The sequence below is a fragment of the Cavia porcellus genome, unplaced genomic scaffold (assembly GCF_034190915.1).
Source record: "Cavia porcellus strain 051 isolate PalLab524CR breed Dunkin Hartley unplaced genomic scaffold, mCavPor4.1 scaffold_5, whole genome shotgun sequence".
Taxonomy (NCBI): domain Eukaryota; kingdom Metazoa; phylum Chordata; class Mammalia; order Rodentia; family Caviidae; genus Cavia; species Cavia porcellus.
Genome location: NW_026947488.1, coordinates 73,786,593 through 73,814,398, shown reverse-complemented (window position 1 = coordinate 73,814,398; position 27,806 = coordinate 73,786,593). Strand labels below are relative to the sequence as shown.

At 35.1% G+C, this 27,806-nt stretch overlaps 1 protein-coding gene across 1 annotated transcript; it reads right to left on the bottom strand.

Moving 5' to 3' along the window:
* Nucleotides 1–73: 73 nt before the first annotated feature.
* Nucleotides 74–27,376, bottom strand: Cpa3 (carboxypeptidase A3). The gene is made up of 11 exons (XM_003476540.3): nt 27,280–27,376; nt 27,107–27,182; nt 24,230–24,354; nt 15,540–15,642; nt 15,350–15,451; nt 14,280–14,378; nt 12,795–12,905; nt 11,844–11,934; nt 10,590–10,792; nt 8,754–8,838; nt 74–839 (listed from the first exon to the last, which is right to left on the bottom strand). The coding sequence occupies exons 1-11, from the start codon at nt 27,345–27,347 to the stop codon at nt 652–654; spliced, it is 1,251 nt and encodes a 416-aa protein (XP_003476588.1). The 5' UTR covers nt 27,348–27,376; the 3' UTR covers nt 74–651.
* Between the last annotated feature and the right edge of the window lie 430 nt (nt 27,377–27,806).

Sequence of the window (27,806 nt, the reverse complement as noted above, 5' to 3'; positions counted from 1 at the left end):
CAGGTTAAATCTATTTTGAATTTGTATATTATGTCAATGAGAACTGAATTGGTGCTTAAATAAAGTACTGAGATTCTTCTCATCAAACAATGTTTATTTTTATCAGAAAAAGTATGTGGGCAACAGATATTTAAAAACAAAAGATATTGTTTCTTATTAACAGAATGAATAAAATAAAAAACCTTGATTATTAATCTTAATAGAGAAATGCAGAGCATATAATTTATAAAAAATAGAAGGTGCATTTTTAAAAGCATTGAATACAATTTATTTTGTCATTATATCAGCACACAACATGATGAAACAATGTGATAAAAATAAGATTCTAGAGAAACTACAAGTTTTTATTTCTTTCTTGTATCCTACAGTTTGTCATCTTTTAAAATACTAAAAAACAACAAAAAAATGCTTTCTGATGAGTCAAACTTTCCTTATAGCAAAGACACGTACTTACAGATTTTACTTAAAACTACTTTGCTAAGGTATTAGTGGGAAAAATTGAAAGAAAAAAATAATAAAAAGCAGGACTTAAGTGAGGAAAATCAGGACCTGTTCAGGTGATGTGGAAGCTACGTCCAGGAAGATTGACTTCCTGGCGTGAGGCACATGCATACATGAAGGGCTGGTGTATTCCAAATGAAGGGAGATTGTTTAGCAAGCATGCTTGAGAATGTATTTGGCAATAAATTTGACAGCCAGCATGGTCTCTTTGCAGGTTGGCTTTATCAATGACTCAGGAAGGAGGAAACCAAACTTGCCTTTATCACGGAGCTCAAAGGCAAATGTGTATTTGATGCCCAGGTCATAAGCCCAGTCTATAGAAGAACCTCCTACTGGATCTGCAAAACATAAATAATACATATTTAATTAGAGATAAATGCTAACATTTTCCTTGAAATGAAACTCACTGGTGTAAAAATTAACAATAAAGTTTATGTGTACAGTTAATCGCAGTAATGAATGAGAGTAGTGATCTGAATGGTACAGAGCACATAATCATTAATTTGTAATCCACTATACATCTTAAATACATGCTATATTTAAAGAATTACACTTTGGTTGGGTCAGTACTGAATGACTATCTCCTGGACACACAGTGCTGCAGACAGATCAAGTACAGGCAGTGGAGGAAACCAGCTGAGGGGTTGTCACACTGGTCACTGAAAGCCACCATGGAAAACTCCACGTTATTCGAAAGCAAAGTCTTTCTAGTAGTTTAGGTCTCTGTATATTCAGGGGTTAAGTTTTGTAAGTGGAAGATCACAAAAGCTTAAATTAGTGATTTTAAAGACATATTTTATCTCTTAATATATACTTCCCATGTCAATTTTTATGAAATTCAATTATTCAGTTTTGAGATTTGAAAATTTGTACATCTAGAGGGTATATATACATATATCTCACATTTAGAAATTATATGTAAATATATATTTTACAAATATTTTAACATATTTTACTTTATGTAATAGAAAAGTGCATTTTTATAAAATTATGTTCTAGAACAAGTAATGAGCTTAACTGATACCAATTCGTTTATGTTTGAAAGATAAAATTCAAAGCTCTGATTAAGAAAGCAGAAGAGGAAGAATATTTTAGTGGAAGGAGGTAGAGCTGGCGCTTAGATTATTAAACAAACATTCATTAACTCACTTGGCTACAAAAAGAGTACAAGTTACAGAGAGGGTGCCTTGGGCATCCAGGGACTTATATCTTAGCAGGGAGAAGTCAAAGTGTAAATCCACACAGGTGGGAAGTTATGTTATGAGCCATCAGACAGCACAACATTGCATAAAATTTAAAGAAAAAAGAGATTATGCTTGATGAGGAGGAAGCTAGTTCATTCCTGGCCTGGCCAAACCCTGCCTTTGTGATACAGAAGGTACTTGAGAACCACGAAGAAAGGTAAGTATTTTTCCCAGTGCAGGTGCAAGAAAGTCATTCTGGCTAGTGAACTATCAGAATGGAAAAGCCTGCAGGCATTTTAGGGACCTGTGAGAGCCATTTGGGTTGGAGTGAAGAAAGCAGTGAGAGTTGAAGGTAAAGCTTGGAAAACCTGGGGGTGTTTAAATTTGGGGAGACAGTAAGCTACTTCTGCATTTTCAAATGTTTAATCTGGGTTGGAAAGAGCAGGGAACAGTGAGGAGGAATAGTGAAATGAAACTTTAACCTAGGTAGAGCCAAAGCACTGGGAAGAAAATTGAAGGACTTATTTAAAAAACATTGATTCGAAAGGGTAACCAGAGTTGCTAAAAAGGATTAAAATTTCAATCTGGGTATTTGGAAAAAATGGCATATTGTTAACAGAAATGGGAACTCAGAGAGCATTTGGATGAGGGAAAAAATGGGAAAGGAAGGAAAAATGATATGTTTATCACTAATAAGACATTCAGGCAGCAGCTCAGGAAAATGAAGTTTGAAATTATTGGCAGAACAGCATAGGTGAAATTGGTATGCACACATTTAAGATCATTGTCTTCTTGGTGAATTGATCCTTTTCTCATTATTAATGCCTCTCTTTGCAACTAGCAACTTTGTTTTTGTTCTGAAACGAACTTGATCTGATATTTACCCATTTTTTTAGAGTTTTAAAATTTTGTGGTGCTGGGGATCGAACACTGGGTTTCATGCAAGCTAGGGAGTTCTCTGTTACTCAGCTGTACCCATTCCTCTCTGGTCTTTAGTCATTAATATAGCTTGACAAACATTATGTTTTTTTATTTTAATCTATATTGTTATGTTTGAAATTAAGTGTGTATGTGTCTGTGTGTTTGAGGCAGGGTCTCCCTATGTAGTCTAGGCTGGCCTTGAACTTACTAAGTAACCCAAGCTGAACTTGCACTATCTATGGTCTTTCTGCCTCAGCCTCCTGACTGGTGGGATTATAGATGTGTGCCACCACACTTGGCTAGAAATTAGACAATGCATTGTTGATCACAATTTTAAAAATTTTAAAATTCTCTGTATATTGGAACATCAAATCTGTTATAATTTTTTAATGTATCATCACACATAAAAGAGACAACTTACATTATATTTCATATAGCTTTCTTATTTTCTGTAGTTTGTAGTCTTCTCTGTCACTTTCTTTTTGTTTAGAAGATTTCTCTTAACCACTATCTAAGGGTGAGTCTGCAAGAAACACGTTCTCTAAACTTTTCCTGACAATGTCTGACAATGAACAGTGTTATTTTCCTGACAATGAACAGTGTTATTACTGGATTTAGAATTTGGGTTTGATAGGATTTTTCCCTTTCAGCCCTTGAAATAATGCCCTTTCCTCTGACCTCCACTATTTTAAATGACAAATTTGCTGTTTGAATTGTTTTCTATCTAGATCATTTTCCTCTGATGGTTTAAAAAGAAAATTTTTTTTGTCTACTGTTTGTCAGAAGTTTACTTACAAATTTTCCTGATGTGAATTTCTTTGAGTTTATTCTGTTCGGAGTTTACTAAGTGTTTTGAGTGTGTTGATTTGTCTTTGTCAAATTTCTTAAAATAATTTTTCTAGACTTCCTCACTTTTATTCTACCCTTCTCTGACTTCTATAATATACTTATTTGTTTATGTTTAATTTTAAAGAAAACAAAATTAAACAAAACAGACCAAAGCAGATCAGAACAGAACAATGCATGCAATACAGGACTTCAAAACAAGACAACAGGAAATCAATGGTGGCTACCACAATGTCTCTTGTTTTCTTTGAAACAGTTGTCCATATCTTCTCACACAATGAATGCAAACAAAACAAAATAGTATGAAACCAACCAAAACAAAAGAATGAAAGCGTTACTGGACTTCAAAACAAGCCTATAGGAAATCAGCAATGGCTACCATAATGTCTCGTTTTCTTCAAAATATAATACATTCATTAATATTACATTTTTGTTTTTCTGCTTTTTTTCAATTTGTTTTCTTTTTTGGGGGGTGCATGAATTCTACTGCATCATTTTTAAATTCACTGATTCTTTCCTCTGCCATATTGATTCTGCTTGTGAACCTCCCTTCTGCCTTTTGTTTGTTGGGGTATTGTAGTTGGCTCCCTCTAATAGCTTATATTTGTTTGATTATTAATTTTGATTTGTCTCATAGCTATACTTGATTGTTAAATCATTTTTTAATGATGGTGACTTTTAAATTCTCAGATGATTCCAGCAATGAAATTGTCTCAATATTGGCATCTGTTGACTGTCTTTTTGCATTCCAGCTCTGATTTTTCTTGTGTTTAGAAGAGCAAGTATTTATTGATTGTACTGTGGACATTTTGGACAGTTACAGTTTAAATATTAATTTAAGTTTCCTGTTTTAGCAGACAGTCATTCTTTATTGCTTAGTGTGCAAGCCCTGACCTACTTTGTATTTTGTGGTTTTGATAACAATATAGTTTTAAGAACCCATGCATTCGTTATTTTAGACTGATATGTTTGCGTAGGGCTGCTAGGTTCCCATTGATCCCTACAGGTCCAAAAGTGGTTGCTTAGCTGGGCCATCTGGTGTCCCCAAGTGACAAATGGGAGGCCTCGCCTGTAAAGATAACACTTAATGGTGACAAAGTCAGAAGGCAGAGGAAGGGCTGAAGAGAAAGCCTTGGGAAGAATCTATATATTGTGTTAAATTTGTTGTATCATGTCTGCTTGCTTGCTTTATTTATATTGTGAGACAGGGTCTTGCCATGCAGTCTATACTGGCCTTCAATTCTCTATATAGTTTGTGCTGCCCTTGAACTTGCCAAGATCTCGTGCCTCAGCCTCCCAAGTGGTGAGATTACAGATAAGCACCACCATACCATAAACCTGTCTTCTTTTAGAGGCAGTCACCAGAGATAGGGCACAAGAGGAGAGCAAGAAGAATTAGGAAGTTTTAAAGTCAGAGAAGCCAAGGAAATGGCAAGAAGAAAGGAGTTCAGCAGGGCAAAAGTTGGAGGGCATTTGAGGAGCATGGAGCTCAGACAGATGAACGAGGTTCAGAAGACTGACATTTTTAACTGGCTGGGCTTAAGTTCATTGGAAAGAAGGCACACAAAGAGTTTGGTAGGAGAGGAGGTAAGGTGCATAGAAACGATGTAAAATGTGATAATTCAGAGTGTACTATATGCACTTACTAAACGTGGCCAGGTTTTAGGTGCACCGCTTCCCCTCTTGTGTTTGTGCTATAGAAGCCAGCGCGCTTCTCTATTTGCAGTTCAGTAAGCTGCTATGATTTCAAAAGGTTAAAAGATATGATGAGTCTGAGAGATTTACATTGTATAAAATTTCTCATTAACAGTGGTGATTGAGTATGTATGTAACTTGGGCTTTTTCATAATTAAGTGATGCTATAAAATGTAGTGCATTTTCTTTTATGATGCTACCTCTTGCATCTTCTAGACCTTAAATTTGTAAATAAAGCATCAAAGCATACAGTGGAGGCAGCACTAAAATTTGCTCAACATGATATTTAGCCTTTTATTTAGTTCTATGAGTAGTTATTAAGATATAAGTACATTTATCAGTTATAATAATTCCTTGATTAAGTTTCAGACACCCTTCTAAATGGTTTATGCCTCTTAAGCCATTTAATTAATTTCTATTTCAATATTATGTAAGGACAAGCTGTCATTTTAAAGAAGAAGAAATTCAGGTACAAAGAGTAAAATGCAAAATGCCCATCAGGAGCAAGTACAGGTGACATTGAAATACAGGACTCTAAAAGTCATACACCAGGAATCTCTGAAAAGGTAACAAGTGAAATAAAATAAACAAATCCACGAGGCTATGGAGGAAATCAACTTAGAAACAGTTTCTCATGTAAAGAGAGAAATAACAGGCTTCGTAAAGGAGTTGATCAACATAGCCAGAGAAGAAATAAATAAAAAAAATACAGGATCATCGGAAATTGATTGGAACCTTGAATGAAAAATATAGAAAACAAGCAGAATCTATGAAACAAATTCAAATTGATAGCCCAGAACCAAAATATTAGATACAGAGATATTAAGCAATGTGCTGAAAGACGTGTAATAAGTGGTTGAATCCGGATTCAAACACAGAATATATGGGTTGAATAACAGAGTTCAACTGTGAACCATTGTATGGTGCTACCCATCTTATGCCAATCTATGATTTGCAATATAATTTTTTTCTCTTAGTTCTATAATTGATTTTATGTTGACAATATATTTCTAATATATCAACTTCTGGGAAAAATACTTCCTACCCCTTTCAAGGTACAATATTAGGTGCAATATAAGGAACTTGTATGTAATTCAAAAAGTCTAAATGCAAACATACCAAAGTAGGAGTCTGATTTCAGGTCAAAGGATTCTATATAAAATGATTCTGGTGATGTAATGTGCACTGAATTTTCTGTTTCTTGATATCGCACTTTCTAGAAATTATGTCACTTTGAAAAGTACTACTGAAATGTACTAAATACAGTATCCTGTGCTTGTATATTAACATTAAGTGAACATTTAACAAGAGCTAAATCTACAGCTATGTGAACATAAATTAAAATATTTCCTCCGTCCTTCTAGTCCCCTTAATGTAATCTCAGTTTGAATGTCTCTTAGAAAGTAGACAATTAGCTTGTGTCACGAGCTGTAAGCTTTGGCTTTTCTTCTTTTCCCACCCTAGAATGGTACGGAGGGAAAGAGCACTTAGTTAACAACCAGGAGCAGATACAGCAACTTTTCTGTGTGGGAAGAGCGTAAGAAGAGCATTCTGAAATCAACTTCTTAATTCATGTGACTCACATATAGATAATAATGCTGCATGGTTCCTACCTATACATATAACTGTTTTTGCTCGCTAGATACTGGGTTTAGTTTCTTCTAAAATGGTGGAATTAGATATGCGGGTACTATGCAAATGAAAACATTTTGAAATCTTTTAAAAATTTTATTTAAATTTTGTGCTATGTAAATGTTGTTTTGGGGCTAAGTATTTGGTTTATTGTTTCAACTGTGGTCTAGAATGCTGACTTTTGTTCTTGTATTGCTAAAAGGTGATAAAATCTTCCTACATTTTAATTTTACAGTCTATAAATAAGGAGGTCAGCCTAGATCGCTGTTTCTCAACACTACTTTCATCTTTGAAGCATCTTGGGAACTTCTTACGATTCAAGTGCCTGAACTCCACCCAAGGCAGATGAAATCACAGTCTCTGGAAGTGGGGCCTGGTAACCTATGCACCTTAAAAGCCCAAGCATGAAGACCATGAATTATATCATCTTCTAGGTTTCCTACTGGCTCCAACATTTATAATTCATCATATCTGATATATTTGCTTTCAGGGTTCAAATTGCAAATTTACACTTAATTTTTTCCCCGAATATCCAAGATCTCTCCCTAATTTGGGTTTAAGTACATGCTCTTAATTGTCCTTTTGTTCTGATCGCCATCAAATCAAGGAATGAACAATATAGCGAGGGCTAGGCCTTTCCTCAAATTCTGGGTCTTATTAGGTGACGATCAGGATGTTGGAATGACTAAACTTTAATCATGAGATGCTTTTATTTTACATTCTCACCAAGTCAATTACTTCATTACTTTCTGCTTATCATGAATGTTTGACTAGTATTCAATCAGATGCTTTATTAGAGCAGTTATTTTTTGAAATTTTGGATGTTATCAAACTGCTACAGCCTTATATGAAGGATATGAGTCTATACAAATTTTACTTTCTTTAAAAAAGTTTTAGTACAATATAGTAAAAATTAAAGTACTTCATAGTCATACAAAATAGTGATTTCTGCTGACCTTGTCTTCTCATTTTGAAAGTGACACATAATGGGTGTAGTTATAGCACCTCTGGCTATCTGCTTCCCCCCATAGAATGCACCTTCCCTGAGAGCATTGCTATGACTTAATTCTTTCTACTATCTCTGAAATCTCTGAATTCCTAGAGTATTTGGTAGGTTCTGTTTTTGTTCACTAGACGATTATGATACAGTGTGATACATACCTCCAGAACTAGTGTTTGCACACATGTACACACACACACATCATTCCCACATGTACACAAGAAAGAGTCTAATTCAGTTTAAACAGTTAAAAGGTAAGTGTGGACTGTGACTCAATTAATTCTTGTCAGTTCCTGTAAAGATAAAATGTTGCTATTGGTGGAGATGTGCAACAGGAAGGATATTATGGCTTGTGTCTAACTGTCCTCCCAAAGACTCATGTGGTCATTGGAGGTCATTAGAGTGTGTGACACTAGAATTGATTCATGGTACAATGCTAGAATCAAAAGCACTAGGATTAAGGTGTGAGTGTTACCTGCCCTAAATATTCTGGATTAGACATAACGTATGGAAATAGCTGTGATTGTTTGATTTTGCTTTGCTACCTTCTACCCACCATGTACTGTTTCTCTTCTGCAATGCCCCTCTGTCCCACGCCAGTTGCCTTGAAGCAAGCTGATTATGAATTGAAACTTCTACATACTGTGACCTAAAAATAAACCCTTCCTCCTCTAACTTGTAGATGTCAGATATTTTATCTTAGCAAAAGAAAAAAGTAACTAAGACAAATTTGCAACTTTGAATTGATTTAGTAATTTGTTAACCCTGTAAACTTGTAAAATTTAATATAATTTGTTTCTAGAAAAATTTTATTCTCCCCCAAACAGGCACAATCTAGTCCCTAAATCCACATAAAATCCAGAATCTCCTGTGAAAACTGAAGTTCAAATTAGCAATTTGAACTAGTTTTCTAATCCTAACATATAATTTGTTAGTTTTAAAAAATGTCACAGTGAATGGCTTGAGAAACTTACAAATTGTTGATGCTATGGGACCATAAATGTAGCTGGTTTCATATAGAGTTGATACAACATCAGTGCCAATCTTTGCAACTTTGTTCTGGAAAGACAGGAAAGTTATAGTGGAATAATAAAATACTTCCATTAACTCAATTTACTAGATGCTAAAAAGCCACCTTACAGGTTATTTGCCATTTGAATATCAAGAATAATATAAAAGGTTAAATGAGAAACATTTTCAGTAAGCTATGAGTGATTACAAGACTTCTAAATGTGAAATCAATTGTATATAGTGACACTTCTCTCTCTCTCTCTCGCTTTCTTTTAAACTATGCATTCTTTTTTCAGCATTTTTTTTCTGAGGTGGAGTTCATATATTTGTCTCTTCCAAAGCCAAGTTTCCAGGTTCCCCATTCCTTTGTGTATGATAGATGCCTTATGGCTTTGGGACTTTCTCTATTAATCTGGCTTGAGCATACCTTGGGAGGAAAGAAATTGCTCCTTTCAGGTATTTGGTTAACTAAGGTTTCTCTTTCAGAGTGGCATTTAATGATCTTTGATGACCATTAGTGATTTGTATTATGAAAATTATTATTGGAATGAACTTTAATGAAATATAGTCAAACATATTTGCATTTCCAATGAAGATTTTTTAGTCTGTATATATGGTGCATCTAACTAAGAAATAGTTTTTCCTAAATTAATTTAGCTGCTGTGTAAGAACTTTTATTGTACTTGAAGTGGTTGTTGTACATACATGCATTTTTAAAAATCTGTAATATTTTTCTTAGAGTAAATTGAATTTGTGTTGCTGTTTCATTGCACATATTAATCAAATGTGTTGATATTCTCAACTGGGTTGAGTAACAAATAACTTTACAGGCTACATATTGCTTGTATATTTCCTTTGTTGTATACATATACATTGATTTAATGACTTCTTCAAATCTGTGACCTAAGTCAAATCAACTACTATTACGCTAATACAATGGACTGAAGTAAAAGTGAAAATTGAGATTTCTTTTTTCCTCAGATTAATTTTATAAGGCAGTACTTGAAACATAGTTTTTACTTCATATTTGCTGACTAGTATGGGATTCATGCTAGTCTTTATCTATGTTATATCTTTTCTTCTACAGCAGTTTAAAATGTTTATTCTATTCACCCATTCACCTTGTCAGTTATTTGTTTTTTTTTTCTTGTATCCATTCGTGGAGTATTTTTTCAAAATTAATAAATCAAATCAGTTTTTGTGGAAAGAAAAATAATGTACAGTGGATCAAAATTTTGGGAAGATAGTATGTTCTCAGTGATGAAGCTAACAGGATTAATGTCACTTGCAGTTTTTTTTTCAGCATAAATATATATAATACATCTCTCTAAGTCTTTTGTCTTTTTGAGACAGGGTCTCTATGCAGTTCAGGCTGGCCTTGAACTCACTTTGTAGCCCAGGCTGGTCTCGAACTCGCAACGATCCTCCTGCCTCAGCCTCCCGAGTGCTGGGATTACAGGCCCGGCTTCTAAGTCTTTAAGGACATGACTAACAACTGTCTTCACTGTTCAGTTAGGCTTTTGCTGTTTGTAGCTTTGTAGTGTGACCAGTGGTAAATGTTCCCTGAAAATCCTACTTTGATTTTGATGTTTGTTCCTCCAGGTTTTCTGTCTAGAGTCACATTAAAAGATTTCCTTATCTATATACTTTTATCAGATGGAAATGAAAGCTCATGACTTGTACTCCAAATAAAACTTAATTAGTCCTTTGGTATTAAAATATAAAATTATTATAACAAAAAACAGACTGAAAAAGAATGGTGATGTCAGTGTATAATTCACAGATTTTTTCCTACATACCAGGTCCTTATGGTTGGGTGGCCATTTTTTTGTATATCCATAGGGAAACAGAAGCATCTGGGAGTAGGAATGGAAGGTGATGTAAGCTTTGATGGATTTCAGGTGGCTTCGAATGAAGTCAGTGACAGCTTTTGTCTCTTTCTCGGACTCTGGTGAGGAGCCCCTGTAGGTGTTACTGCACGGATTATCATTGTTTAGAGAAGCTGCGGAAGACATGAGTGAGATCACCATCTGCCTCGCCATCAGTACAGTCCCTGCCTCTTCTGATGTGAATCCCCAAAACGTCTTAAACATTCTGGCCTGTCATGTTTGTAAAGCTACCTCATTGTCTCTTGTGACATAGACTATATATGTGTCATATTATAAAATTTAGTCCATGGGGATATTCTTAAACTTGTCTATTTTCCTGCTTGTTTCTAATGGTCACAGAGCAAACACACCAAAAGCATCCTAGAGCTTAGAGCCAGTAGGCACTCATTTCAATTCTATTCCAGCTCTTAACTTGCTGGGGATTTTGGGAAAAGACCTTTGCTGAACCTTAGTTTTTTTCAACTTGTTTCAATAGGAAGCTTTTAGCTAGTGATACCTACAATCATCAGCATATTCATAATGCTAGAATTAAAACCTGAGTTGATATTTTTAACTGAATTAAATGAAGAAGAAATACATGGATGGGGCAGTGGTGATTTCTGTCCAAAAGAATAATGATAGTCTTACTTGAGTAGCAACAACATTGTCTGATAAGTAGTCCTCATATTTTTGCATTTCTATGAAATATTTTCACTTTTGCCCCCACCTCCACCAGATGTTTCTTTTCATTAAGAATCTAAAGAATTACTTGCATTTCCGTTTTACTCACTAGTATTTCTCAACTTTTATCAAAATAGGAACAGGAGGGAACTGCAGTCTCTTCAGTTTATCTGAATTTTCCTATATCTGGATTTCAACTGTTTTTAGAGGGCTAGATATGTTCAGTGAGATGGTTTGATAAACATTTCCCCCTCTAAAAAATCTTCACTCATCTCTCTGTGGAAGTGATGTTTATTTTTTCTTTAATAGATGAGGAAATTAATGCTGTCTCAGAGAATGCTTATTTTTACTAAAAAAAGGTATGGGAGGTTAGTTCAGTTCAGTTTCTGCTTAAATACCACATGGTCTCTTTAGTATGAGAATCTCTCTCTCTTGCTCCATACATGTATCTATTTAGCTTCTAAATGCTCATACAGTGTTCTCAAGACTAAGTCCATGACTCACAGTGCCATGAAGCATCAAAATTCCGGTTGAGGTCAGTGCCAATGCAGCTGGAGTTTGGGTTCACAGAACGATTTTTTCTCCACATTCGATTCTGCCAGTTTAACACATGGAAGCGTTATGTCAGATCATTTTGTACTTCTCAATTTGATCATCTCAGATTCTCTTTTTAGGTATCTACATCTTTATTTGAAATTTACCTAGTGAAGATGAGCCCTTTTATTTTAAAGAAAATATTGTTTTCTTGCAATTTGTAATTAGAAATGGATGCTAATATTCTGAGGATGAAATAATTTACTTTTTAAAAAGCTGTTGTATAGTTCTCAGTATTAGAGAATTGTCATGTTCTGCAATTATGTATAAATTAAATTATAACTTGATTACACCTTCTATCATTTATAGATTCAGATAAAATACAGGTCAAATTGTGACTATTTTAGAGCATAGTTTTCAGGAAAGAACTTGCTGTTACAGTATCTGTCTAAAAGTTCAAAGTTAGATGACAGATCAATAAAACAGCCTGTTAAAAGATTCTGACTTGTCTTCATTTGTGTTTTGATATTATGATTCTCTCTCAATCCTTTCCTCAAATGATGAAATAAAATGACTTTTGCTTTGAAGTCAATGTGTTCATAAAAGTCTCTAAATAGCTTTTATTCTTAGCTAGAATATGATTTTATTATTTCATAAAATCATACAATTCCTTTATAGTAACTGCTTTATTTCATTTTTCTGTTGTGCTATCTTTAGTGGCAAAAGCTTCTTATTATTTCGAGAACTTGTACAATAAGAAATAATAGTTGATTTAACTTGAAATTGAAAATTTTAAATTATAGATTCCTAAATTGGAATTAAATTATTGCCCCAAACTTATAATTAATACATAAGAAATATGCAGTAAACTCAGTGCATAGTACATTATTGAAATACATATGAGAGAATACAGAGCAGTACCTGTGTCCATGACCAAATATAGCCATCCACATTGAACACAGGAAGAACATAAAAATTCATTCGGTCCAAAAGTTTGGTCATAATTTTGTTTTTTCCATAACTTTTTGTTGCCTAGGAATGAAAAAAAATCAATATACTGATGTGAAATTTGGCTACCATGTGGAAATCTTTTAATAGTCTGTAGCTATCATTCCTTGAGTCATTTCCCCATATTTCAGTGACTTTAAATATTTTTCTTAACTTGCACAAAAATAAATACCCCTCAAGATCACAGAAAAATTACTTATGTATACTAGTGACACTAACTGAGGTATATTCTTTAATGGATCATTTAATTATTGTAACTTTAAGCATTCAAAATGTAGTGTGCAAGAGTCATTTCATGAGAGGTGTGGAGGCCAATTAGAAATTTAATACTGCTACTTGTTTGGCGTGTTTTTTTCCCCTTATACTTTCTATATAAATACAAATTGAGTTTATAAGCATAGGAATATGGAAATATTGGAGCAATATCTTAAAATGTTTATAAATGGGATTAAAGAAACATTTATTTTCTTTCTGGTGCTGGGGCTTGAACCTAGAGCCTCATGCATGCTAAGCACGTGCTCTACTACTGAGCTACACTCTGAAACAAGAAAAAATTTTATTAGTGACAATCTCAAGAATTTAGAGATTGATCAGTCTAGTCAAAATTTTCCTCGTACCTGACTCAAATTTTTCTAATTATCTAGGTGTTCTGTGGCTACAGAAAAATTTCTTGTCATTCTTGGAAAAATTTTCCTAAGTATTTGTTTGTTGAGCTAGCAAGTTACTTTTAGTTGTATGATGTGTGTTCCTTTATGGACTAAGGGAAACTCTTGTTCCTTAGCTGGAATTAGCATACTTGTAGCAGTGAGTCAATTCTACTGCTTCTTCTTTGCTCGTGAACAAATTGATGGCTGGATACTTATCATTATGCACATATTACGTGCAAACATTGGTAGAATGAGAAAGTTAAAGATCTTAGGAGTCCAAGTGTGTTAGTAGAGTATGAAGGCTAAAAAACAATATATACGATTTTGACATTAAAAATTGAGTTACTTCTCACTTGGAAAGGAGGGTTAAACGTAAAATTTCCATGTTCATGCATTGACTATGAAATACCTGAAACAAAGGTCTTATTTTGAACTCATTGAAAATAAGGCAAATTTTCAGGTTATAATATGGACTTAGCTTCAAATTTTGCATATTTAACTACTGCGGCAAAATAAGTTTCTTTAAGTTTCATAAAGTCTCAGCTAGAGATTAAGAAGTTTGATGGAAGGTGTCGATTTTATAAAAACTACAGAGATGAGTAAAATCTGGAATATGTAAGTCCTTAACAGCACTACATAAGAGCTGCTCTTGTTAAGTGGACCTGTGCTCATTCAGAAAGGGGTGTTACCTCTCAGTAAAGTGCCGGGGACTCCACAGTGGAAGGAGAATCATGTGTTCTGACTCATTTACCTGATAGACAAACCACTGGCAGAATGCTGGGGAGATCCATTCTCGTGCATGAATGCCACAGTCCATAAAAATAGCTTTTCTTCTTTCATCTTTTCCAATCTAGTTAAAAAGAAACTTGAGATGTGCACAAACTCACACATCGATCCCATAGCTCATTCATATGCTCAGAGCAATACTTTCCCTGTCTGCTGTTGCATGGGAGCTGTGTTTGCACATGTTTTTCTCAGGGAAGATGAGGTCACAGATCCTTTAGTGTCTATACATAATTCATAATCTGGTGCTTTGAATTTTTCAATTTTTTTTTTAGTGTCAGAGCAGCATTTGGGTTTTCTTTTTGTTTCAAAATGTAATTTATTACTTTCTTACTTTACTGATGATATTCTATGTTTTAAGATATAAAGTTACTTCTGTTTTCTTATATTTTTTCTGGTTTTGGGTGGAGGGGTGTTGAGCCTGAAGTGGAAAAGATTTTGTATGGTGTTTGGAGTGAGGAGAGGAGAAAGAACAGTAGCAGACATTTGATAGTCTTCCATTGTGAAGAGTTTAGAGTAATTTTGGGGTGGTTGGAGAGACAGTGGTTGGAAGGGAAAGGATTTGTATCCAGTAATGAATATTTCAGGGCTATATCTTTGGTCAGAGAACAATCTGGCAACAACTGAGAGGCAATGGTCAGATCTATGCTAGGAGGAAATCCCCCATCAGCACGGAACTGAAGTACCTTACATACCATTTTGGGGTCCTTTGAGGCTACTACATTAAATATTTTCTTTGTGACATTAGTTCCTTATTTTCACTGAATTTTAGTAGGTAGAAAAGAACTGTACAACTCAGAGGTATCTCAAATTTTTGTTACGAGGCTGTGGAATGAAATACTTGTCCGAGATTACCCACTGTGCAATCGCTGACCAATATTCTTAATTCCATTGAAAACCATCCGTTATTTCTATTCATGCACTTATGTCTACAGTAAATATTCTTCAAAATATCCAGCTTTTTGCCATCTCAAACTTAGCTGAGTAATAATGTTTTTCACTAACAATAAGAATCAGTGGTTCTTGAATTGTTTTTACCTTGAGAACATATAGTGGGTTATCTTCAACAGTTGACCCAATTTTAATTCGAGAGACCATTTCAGGATGCTTATTCACCATTTTTTCAGTCCAAGCTACAATCTTAAGAGAAAATCAAAGTTGAGGGTTTACCATAAAGGAAAACTGTAAACAACAAATGGTGAAGATCACTTTTTAGAAAGAATTATACCTTGTCCCAGTTATTATATTTTGCATAACTGTGCCTGCCAGGGATATCTTCTTCAACATCAAACTGTTTCTCAGTCTCTTCTTGTAGATCGTGTATTAGAATTCTGTTTGACAGGAGAGTGATAACATACATATTTTATCATTGGAAAGAATAACACAGTTATCTTTCTTTTGTAAAAAATTCCTCTTCCTTCTCTATTTTGAATCAAGTTTATTCTTTTTAAAGTTATTCTTCTCTAGCAATTTCCTTTGGACTCGTCTTTTGTGTGGCTTTTGAGTTCCCTTTTTGTCTAGGGATTCTAATATGATAGTCTCTAGTTACAAGCGGTTAATGAGCACTTAAAATCGGTCTTGTCTGGATGTAGAGATTGCTGAATGTTGAAGTTTATTCTAAATTTTGAAGTATTAGTTTTAAAATTATATAAACAATCCATAATTATGTTGAAATATTTGGAATATATTTGGTGAAATAGAATTTATTGCTGGAAATCAGTTTTACCTATTGATCTTTATTTTTTTAATGGCTACTAGAATATTTAAAATTGCACATCTGGGTTAAGTTATATTGTTGTAGTATTCCCTATCCTTTTCTACCCCACATGCACACACACCCACACACCCACACACCCACACACCCACACACTCACACACATTCACAGACATACAACACAGTCAACGATGGAAATTTTAATGCATCATCCACAAATTATTGTTTCTTATTTCATACTTTGTGGGCTGGGAAAAACTTGAATAACAATAACAATGATAATGATATTAATAGACAAGTACATAGCACTTACCATGGGCCAAGCATTGATCTGACTTCTTTATGTATTTAACTCAGTTCGTCTTCACATGAAATTATGATCTTCATTTGAGACACAAAGTGTTTAAATGACTTGCCTATACTTAATAAAGCTAGCAAATGACTGAGGGGTGTGGTTTAGAAGCAGAGTAAAAAGAGGCAAGAAAATAATTGAGAGGCTAATAGTGGGGGTCAACAGAGGGGTAAGTGTTAAGTGAACTAACTCAGTCACACAAGCTAAATATCTCATAGTTTCTCTTATATGAAAAAATCATTATATATAAAGTACAAAATAAGAGGCAGTAGAAAAAAAAGATTAAAAAAGGGAGTGTAATCCAGTATGGACAATGTATATAAAAACATATCTTGATTTACTACAATTATTTTACTATTAGTTGGTTTCTAGTCTGCATATATAATAATTAACTTTAAAGGTTTTATAAAGTAAATAAACCCAATGCTGGAAAAATAATAGATTGGGTAGAGGGAAGGGTCAAAAAAGAATTGAAATGTATTATATACATTCAATGTAGTTATTATGTACTATAAACATGTACTGACACAAGTAAAAAACAAAAAACAAAAAAGGCTTTTGTCTCCACGGTGTGCCAATTTTCATCTCTTTCAGCATCATCCCATCTTCTACCCCATCTCCTGAGCCCCGCTGCTGTAGTGATGGGTTGTCTGATGCTTGGCTGTCCCTGAGTGTCCAGCTCTGGCCTCCCCTCCTGAATTCCAGACAAGTGTATCCACCTGGCTTCTCTATATTTTCTTACACTGCTTTAGATTAATATGAGCCAGCTACTGCTTTACAGACATTATTTAGTCTTAATCTTTCCAGGATCACTAGTGTTTGATAGATGAGGAAATTATTGCTCCAGAGAGTTTACATATACATGGTTTGTATGTGATGGAACTGGGTAGTTTGGCTTTAAAGTGCTTTAAGATTTGCATTTCAAAATTGCTATCTTCATCATATAGATATTTCTTTTTAATATTTTGTCTGTTTTGGAATTTTCTATTCAGATCTATGAATATGATCTGAATATGAATTAATTCTTAGGTAAGAACAAGTCATATTTAAATGTAGCAAAATTTAACATTGGAGAGTCTGCTTATTCTTGTTTTTAAATTTTTGTTTTGTTAGAATTACTTTGGACATCATTAGAATCATCGAAAAAACTAAGCTTTTGACAGAAATTGTATTAAATGATAAATTTGAGATGAATTTTATTAATATGGGACCATAACCATTGAATAGAACTGTCTCCAATTTCACTGTATGAATGTCCACTTTATATGCTTTAATTTTGTAATTTGGACAACTGTTCCTGGGAAGATAATATGTAACCTATTAACTGGAGATTTCTTACTGTACATTTTTTTCTTGAAATACTGTATTATTTGTACCCTTTTACTGCTTTGCTTTTTAATGTCCTTTCCTTTTTTCTCTTTAAATTAAAAAAAATGGGATCATAATATAGTTACTTTTTAATTCTTCAGTAACATTTTATATATGGGGATGGTTTATTCATATATTTTAAAATTAACCTTTTGCATGGTTTTTTCCCCAAATTTTAAATTGGTTATTGTTTATATTTAGAAAAACAAACTACTTTGGTCATATTTATCTACTAGCCATTTTATTATCTTAAACTCTCTTTTTACTTTTAAGACATCTTTATTTGATTTCAGGGTTTTGTATGCAGTTAATACTTTTGTTATTACTTTCTCCAGCTGCTATTTTCTTCTGCATATAACATTTTTGTTTTGCAAATTTCTATTTTCCCCCAATTTTTCCTCGCTCTATTGCATTGGTTAAACTCTGAATGATGAAAAATAATAATCATCAAAGTCATCTTTTTTCTAATTTTGATAGGCAGAATTAAGTATGATATTTATTGCCATGTGAGGTTATTATAACGACATCTATTTATGTGATGTGGTTATTACTCTCCACTGAGGTAAATCTGTATTGAAGTCTATTACTAGGTTTCTTAGTAGGTTGAATATTGTGTTACCGACACAGGATATTTACAAATAGCCTCACAAAGGACTATTCTTTTTCTTGTGCATGGAACTCTAAAAAGCTGGATTAACCTAGAAGAAATTCATCAGATGTTTGGGAAATGACTTGCTAAAAGTGAGTACACTGGTATCAGTGGGTGTTAGATGATAGAAAAATGAAATGAGAATGAAATTACCTAAGGAGAGGGATAAGCAAGCACAGGGGTGCTTTCATTTGATCCCTTAATGGTGGTCCAGGCACTCTGACATACTTTTTTGTTTTAACTTCCATTGTCTTTGAGAATATCATTCTCTTATAACACAGTAAAAAAATTATATTTGAACTGATCATTCTTTATGCAACGTTATACTCTATTTTGTAGTTCAGAGAGCACTGTGGCCCATAATGGAAATATTGCAACGAAAATGTTTTAAAGGAAAGAGTTTTTTAAGTTATCTACTCAGATTATTTCCTTATTTGGATTATCTCATTCCTTACTGACTCCATATAAATAAAAGTACTACTCTATTGTTGGGTATGAAATACACATACATTTTTCTTTTGATAGCAATGACTCTTGGGTGCAAGACTGTGCTTTTTTAAACATTTATTCTAGTCTTTCTGTAGCCTAGTTATTTACCTATGTAGGAAGCAATTGCCTGTACTCAACATTCTTGAGTTTCAATCCCAGCTCTGCCTCTTAAGATGTAATGTGGACCACTTATGTATTTCTCTGAGCTTCATTTTTCTCACTTTTACAATAATACCAAATGCACTACAGAGGATTGTGACGAGGATGACGTGAAGAGAAATAAGAGAGGAGCTTGGCGAGCCTTAAGGATCCAGAGAACTTCAGACTACTGAAGCTGATGTACAATACTAACAATCATTTCATGGAATTAACACATTTTAAACTCAAATTTAATGGTATACCCTTGTTTGATTCTGAAATTTTCGATTTCCTATGAAAATAAGTGGTAGAAGTGCAGAGCTCCTTTCTACTGGGTTTCTTCTTACAGATCAATGGGACTCATCTGAGTTCTGATGCGGAACAGAAATGTGGTACTCTCCTAATTAGACTTTATTTAACACATGGGACCGAGTACCACTTATGAATATTGATTCCCATTAACAGCACGGACAAGCACATTATTATGCACATTACATGTAACTCACTGTATGCTTTACTTTTGACCTACGAATCTGGAATTTCTGAGAAAGTAAATGTGTGACAGCAATTTGGGGGTCAGGTGGGACATGTTTCACCAAAACTCCGAGGGAGCCGGAGGAGGTTTGAAATTATATTTTGGGCGATTGCTACAGCTATAATTAATGCCTTTAAGGGAGAATATAGCTAAAGAGAGAACACAGCTTTTGCCCCACCACATTAATAGAAAGTAGAGAAATCAGACAAAAGAGAAGTTTTGTGATCTCAGAGGCTGATTCATAATATAAGGCAAAATTAAGCAGTCATGGGAAGATTGTATCTAAGAATATTTTTAGACTTATGCACATCAATTTAAGTCTTGTGAGAGCAGCCGCAGAAAGCAAATCATGTGAGCTAAAATACGATCCTTCCACAAATGCAGCTGTGGAGGACATCAGAAGGGTGCCAGATTGTTGCTGATAGGGAATAGAAATTAAGCCTAAGGCTGGAAATTAAGAACCAGGACCAGATGTTATCTTCACGAGCCCTTTCACTAACCAGCAGCCAGGCTTCAGCAGTTGAAATCAAATTACTTTCCACCAAATATTATTTTAGTGCTCCAAGATTTGCTTACTTTGTTAAAATAATTCCCTAAATGTGGGTGAAAAGATAAACATTTATCACTGGGGATTTAATAATACAAATGCCTGATGTTAGTTCTGTTTTTCTTATGGGCCAGGCATGCTGCTAAGCTCCGTATTTACATTTTATCATGTCAATACTGTCAACATTGGTAACTGGCAACCATTATCACCCCCCACCCTTTTATGAAGGTTAAATCTGTTTCCAAAATTGTCACGACTGTTAAATACAGGAGATAGGGTTTTGAACTTTGAAGTGTCTGTCTCCAGTACCCTCACTGGAACTGTCATTCAAGAGTATCTTCACCACTAGAGTGGAATCCTTGGGAATTGTCATGGAATCTGTCCTCCCTGCAGTCTTGAGAGGTTTCTGCAAGGTTTACTTCGTTGTCCAGCCCTGGAAGCTTGTGGCCAAGGGTAGGGACCAGGTAAGAGGTTCAGAGAAGCAAGATGAATCAGACTGCAACAATTTCAAGGTTACTTTTAAAGAGCAGAGGCCTGGAGACCTGTGCCATGGACTCTAGTGTGTGTGTGTGTGTGCATGTGTGCTTGTGTGCAGCAAGGAAATGTGTTTTCAGAGAGGCAGAGTCACCGTTAGGGAGCCTTTTATTGGGTTGAATTTTACTGATACCTATATTATACCAGAATAGGAGCTGTTCATACAGTAGGGTTTTGGGTTTCCACAAAATTCAATTTTGTAACTCCCTATTTGGGTTACCGTGCATCAAACTGCACTTAGATTTCCCAACTGTGTGCTACCATGTGTTAGATAATAAAGTTTAAGGCATTAATTCATTCACTATGAAGGAAAAGGAGCATCTGGTGTGAGCCTCCAGTTATTCTGTTACACTATTTGTGTGTGTGTACATGTGTGTGTGTGTGTGTGTTTGTGGGTGTTGTGTGTGGTGTTTGTGTATCTGTACACTCACATACACACATGTATAAGTGGCCTTTCCTCTCCTTGAATTAATAAAGAACCAGTCACTAGAGATTTTATGGTTCCAGTCTCCATGAAACTCCCTATGCAATAATCTCCATTATTATCACAATTTTACAGATGAGATAAATGAGATAGCAAGAAGTTAAGTAAACTCAGTGTGAAATACCTGTGGTTTTCACGGTGCTAGATACAAACATGCTTCAGAATTCATTTCCTGACCTGCCGTTCTCCTGTTTCTTACCATGACCAGTATCTCTCTGACATTCCTAACAGGCCTTATCTACATGTTATACTGTTGAGCAAATATATAAAAATGTAGAACAGTAGGGAAAATGAATGGATCACACATTAGATCAGTCATTTTAATGATTATTTGATTGAGACACTCATTTGATAAGACTGCATATATACTTGGAATATAAGTTTGTGTTTGGCTGAACATTATCAGGTAATCAGACATTGATCTGAGTGTTGATTATCACTGTGGCAGTTTGGTATATATCTACTTTGTATTCTCCACTGCACTAAAATCTTATGTGAATCTTAATGATAATTTACCTAATAATACCATTTGAGTTGTATTATTATATTAATATTTGTTTTCTGAATTATCCTTTGTTAGCAACTCTATTTTCTAATTTTAATTTTTGACCAAACAAAGGGCCATATTAAGGATTTTCTAAATGTAAATATATTTAGCAACTTGGACTTTAAATTGCCAACTCTTAAGTATGGTATCAGTTCTCCAGGGCTTAGTCTAGAGATAGTGGCTTTCTCTCAACATTTGTCCACTGGTGTGTATGTGTTATTTGTTTCTTGGATGTGGCCTTTTGTGATAAAGGAAGTAGGGTTGCTACTTTAAAATTAAATATGGCTTAGTAATTTCATTTTCTAAAAATTAAGAAAGAATCACACACAGATGCTTTAAACTAACTAGTGTTTATATGCATTGTCTAATGAATGGTATCTAACTAAATCATTGTGTCAAACCAGCATCTTAATATGGTTTTATTCAGCCTGGTGCTCGGGCTCAACCAGATGTTTCTGTTCTTAGAACCCTCTTCTGTTACTGACTGACACCAAGTAACACATATAATTAATATGCAAATAAAATTATCTATATAATTAGTGCTTGGAGACAAGATTTTAAATACTTCTTGTCTGTGCAGATCACTTTACATATTTATATTTTTGAGGAAGGTAACTATCTAATTATGTGGCTTTCCCACAACTGTGGCTAATTTGGGCCAATTTCTTGAAATCATGTCTTAATTAGATAAAACTAATTTTTAGAGGTACTTTAACACTTTGCTTCTTGATGCAGCTAGCAAGAAGCTATGTTGGCCCAAGAAAAAGTGAAAAAAAAAATCCCACAAAAACATGAGGATCTAGCATAGATGGCTACTTGGGTCAGAATCATTTTGGGCCAGTAGAGGCTTAGAGGATCCAAGAAGAAAAAGGTACATGTGAGTCGTTAGATGCAATGGAAGCTGCCAGACACCTGCCTAGGTATCGTCCAGTGATTTATTCACTGTCCACTAACATAGCAAGTAACTAGTCTTTTGTCTACATTAGAAGGATGCAAGGAGAACATGATATCTGATTTTTTATCCTACTATCATGCCAAGTTGTATATAGGGTGGAAGGGTGATTTCTTTTAGATGACAAAATCAAAATGGTATCTGAGCCCTCTGTAAACATATTCTAAAATATACGGTAAGTTTCTGCAATGGGAGCATATTTATGAAGTGTCTACTTCTAATTTTAGTGGTGCAACTTACAAAAATATAAGTCAGTATATTAAAGGGAAATGTTTTATGCTGGTATAGATCCTGAGTTACATTTGTTAACTTCTACATTTGTATCACTACCCTCTTTTAACCATAGTGAAAGCCAAAACAGTGATCAATAATCATCACAAATAATAGTCTGCTACATTTTAAACATGAACAAAATATTCTTTGTTTCATGTATATGTATATCTTTTCTTAATTTCATAGCCTTTATATTTATTTGTTGTATTTTAGTATACCATAAATATAATAAAGTCATGAGTATCAGTCAAACCTCTGTAATACGGTTACAGACAGCATAGGATCTTTCTTAGTCAGAGGAGGTCATTTGTATTAATTTTTCCATGCCTACTAATTCATGAGGTATGTTCTTTTCAAATTCTTGTTCTTGGAATTTTTCTAGTTAACATATATTAATTTCTTGCAAAAATTCAAGAAATTTCAATCTTTGGCATAAATGGGTTAAAGCACTAAATTAGGTAAAGAGGGCATGATGTAGTAAATTAAAAGCGAAGAACTAATGCTTAGCTTTCTTTTGACAGTAAGAGTCTCAGTGAAGGGAAATCCTGGAATGACAAGACCCCAGGGAAGTCGCAGCCGAACCTTCAAGTGTATCAAACTGCTGAATGTTTGTCAGTGCAGTGTGAAGACACATGTTGTTTTATAACTCTTGCATTGATTTGTGATACTCACTGCTATGTTTTCGTTTTTATTCATGGTTTCAGGGACCAGATTGTAGATGGTCCATAGTTGGTGCTCACTAAATTTTTAAAAAATTTCTCTGTAGGACTAGAATGATTCATTTCTGCATCTTTGTCTCTTTAAGGTTTTTCTCTATAAGTCTTGTTCTACTACTTTGCTGTTGTTTACTATGAGGAAAAATTTCTGTCATGAAGAATTATTCATTTATTACATATTTTATATTACAATATCTCTGAATTTAAAGAGGTGAATTTTAAAAAATCTTTTATGTCAGGAGGATTCAAATACAAAAACATGGTGCCGATCAGCATCCTTAGCTGATTCCTTCTCAGTGGAGAAACTGGGTGGATAATCTGTCCGAGTCTACTCAGGAGGGATCTGAGCTTAGGAGAGGCTGGTTTTACAGACAGCAATGCAGATTGTTACTTTTGCAGATCCAAGTGAATGCAATGATAAAAGCGAGCTGCCTATGATCTTATCACCTCTATAAGCATGGTTTAGTGGTTCATTAGGAAGTAAGTCTGAACATTACCTTGCACACACAGGTCAGTTTTTTTGTGGGGCTCAATTTAAAATAGTGCCCTAGTAACTCAAAATCTCAAGGCTCTCAAAATTTTGAGTATCGAACACATCTGAATATTAAAAAAAGACTTACTTGTGTTGTATTTTATTTTGATCCAAGGCAGACTGAAGAGATTGGGATTCCTTCTCACTAACTCGGAAATCCACTGTCATGTTAGCAGTTACATGGTGTGTAGCATCTGGATACCAGAGGTCAAGCTGCAGAGACATGTTCACTGTTAGCATTAGCCATTTATGTGATTACCAACACATACATATTAAAAAAAGACTATGTGTTCCACACCATGGAAGGAATTTGGGTCTCAGTGTAACTAAGGCCCCTTGCTTATGAACTAGTGAGCTTTTTCTTGCACATGCATTTAAGAACTGCTGAATATTAAGGAGCGAGAAAGAAGACATTTATACTGATTCCTGTTTCAGGATATTGTATCTATTAGTGTAGAAAGGATGGGTGGCTCTTTTGGGCAATGTCTTTGCTTCTCCTATTTTGGAGTTTAATAGGATTATTCATACTTGATTTAGCAACAGCATCTGGTTCAAATGGGGAACTTGTATTAAATATCCGCCTTCTCCCTTATCAGGCCTCAAAACCAGATGTCCCTGTAAATTCCGGAATTTCTGGAAGGCTTGTATACAACAAGAAGGCACAGTCTCCCAGGCTTACCACGTTTTAAAGCAACATGTCATTGGCCAAGTTACTAAAACCCTGTATTTCAGCTCTCTCTCCTGAAAAGGGGGGCTAGCAGGACTCCATGGAAAGTATGTGGAAGGTTGTAAAATGAGGACAAGGTCTGGGATGTGCAGGGATTTAATAAGTACTGATTTCCTTCTCTATTCTCCTAGCTGAGATTTTCAGAAATTTAGTGAATGGTCCTAGAAGAACAATATTCATGTTAAAAATAAATTTGTGGTTGTTCAAAATCGAACTCAATTGAGAAAGCAAAGGGAGTGCAGCATTCCAGTCTGGGAGATATAAAGGTAATAGCTGATTTCTGTCCATCAAACCAAGGTTGTGGGCGTGTCAATGTCTGCTCAGCTGACTCTTAGATGAATCTCACTGTAACGCCAGATGAATTCGTTAGAGCACAACATGGTTTCTGTGAACCAATCAGTAAGTCCGTTTAATTAGATTGAAAAGTTACAGCCTGAGTTAGACGTCTGAGAGATTCAGAGTGACTTACAGGTGATTTAGGACGGTCATGATATCACAGTAGCAATTCCTCTAGCAAGGCATGTATGTGAAGTAAGACTCCAGAACGTGGTGAACTGTCGTGAGTATTTATTGAACACCAGGCACAGAACTGTATATCACAGTTGACGAATCTAATAGGGAAGTTATGAAAATAAGAAGTTTTGTGTGGAAGGTGAAGCTTTCTATACATGTCCTAACATGTTAACCGGCACTAGAGGAAGGGCGGGGTGTCCCAGGAAAACAAGGAACAAGCCAACGTGGGTGGTGAGAGTCAACGTACAGATTCCTCCAGCAGGAGACATTGGTGGAGCTGAGGCTTGAAAAATAAGCAAGACTTAGCCAGGTGAGAAGAGGAACACATTCTTTACGAGAGAAAGGATGCAAGATGGGTGACATCTGAATGTCTGTGGAGTTTAAAGAGCAAAATAATATAGGAGCAAGAGAATAAAGAGCATGGCAGTTTGATAGATCACAAAGAACTTTGAATAGTACACCAATAAGAACTGAAAATACAGGGAGTGCTTCTACAGGGTTATGATAGCCAGGGAAGTTTCTGAGACCTATTCAAAGCCTACTTAGTCTGCAAGAATGGTGGAGAGTAGAAGTGATAATTAGCTACATTTTACAGAAGAAGAAATTGGGAACTTGTGAGGATCAGTAAGTAACTTGCCTACTGCCACAGAGCCAGTGTAGATCTGGGAGTTGAACTTCAGTTTATGGCTCTGAAGAATGTGCTTTTCCCACACAAGGCTTCTCTCAAAAAAGAGCTTGAAGCAGAGAAATACAATTGTCAAATTTTAGAGAAACAATCAAGTTGCAATGCCGACAAGACTAGAATCCTGAATCCTAATTAAGGTACCACTGAAATTATCCCAGTAAGAGGCAGGAAGGACATAGTGGCAGTGGAGAGGACAGTGTGGACACAGGAAATGTTTGGGAATTAGAATAAACTTTTGATTGTTTTGATGTGGAAATAACAGTGTGTGACTAGAATTCATATCAGATTTGTTTGTGTGTTTAAATCTGATATGGAATCTTGATCATTTAATTTGCATCTTTGAACTTAATTCCTCTGTCTTAAATGGTTAAAGTATGATCACGACAAAGTAAACCTGTTGGAAAATCTGCAGTAATTCTGTGAAGATGGGGGGCACAATGAGCCTTGTGTAAAGGAGCACGTGCATAAATAATAAAGTGGGTTTTTTTTTTGTCTTTTTCTTTTTTATCGGTACCAGGTATCGAACTCACGACCACACACTTGCAAGGCAGATGCTTATGCCGTTGAGCTAAATCCCCAGCCCCAATAAAGTGGTTATTTTGGCTTGTTGGATTTTAAAGGACTGATCTAACTTCAAAGTACACTTGCTCTTGGAGAGGGTCACCTTGATTTCAGCCAGTACTTTGACTTTAGCAGTTTGTACTGTAACAGAAAGTGTGTCACCAGAGATCAGAATGCGAGTGGGGAGATTTGACATTCCTGGGTAAGAAGGGAAAAGAGGACCTGCTAAAGTGCCAAGCACATGTCATTATTTTACAGTTTTACCTAGAACAAATTGTCACTTGCAAAGGTTTGTGGAGGAATATCAAATAGTATCCTATGAAAACAAAACAAAAAATGGCTGAATTATCCAAGTAGCTCTGGCTGTTTCCACTTATGTTTGATAGTCTTTGGTTGCCTTGTGGGCATTAAAAATCAAATAAAAAGAAACAGCCTTTAGAGAGCAGAAAGAATGGATAAAATATTCTCAAATGCTTTACCTCATTGGTTTTCACCAACTCTTTGATGATGTTTGCTTGTTTTTCATCCTGGGGCTTCACACGGAACACCTTCTCCCTTTAAGAAGACAAATAACGAAACTGTGAACGGTAAGGAATCTTTTTCGTCACCTTCTTCCCGCCCAGGGACTGGAACAGAGGATAGTGAGATTTACCTATCAAAGCGAACAGGAGCAATTCCAAGGGCGGTAGCGATCAAACTCATGATCAAGAGGAACCTCATGGTTCTTCTCTGCTTGAAGTGAAACCTTCTGCCAGTTTTATGCCTCAGTCTTTATCTGGAGGCACAGCTGATTTCCTCTTGGGGTTTTGTGGCACGAACTGTCCTCCCTCCCTGCACTTTTTCACTTGGGGAGAGAAGGGAGGACACTAACACTAAATGCCCAGTCCACTTAACCTTTATACTAGAGAATGCCCGTTTTACAGGAATAGGACAGAAGCAAATTAATTAAGCAAATACATCGCTCAAGGTAATGCAGACTGCACGCTCACAGAGCTGAGACTGCAACATAGTCCTATTTGTTCAAAAAAACTATTGCTTCACCACACTTCTGTTGAATGAAGGAGGATATTGGCTTTAAATTTGCACTTGCAACCTGTGATGAATTGGAGTTTCTGACTACAAAACCTTTGTGGGTCTTCCTCAGTAACATAAAACGTGTTTGAAACTTTACTATAATTT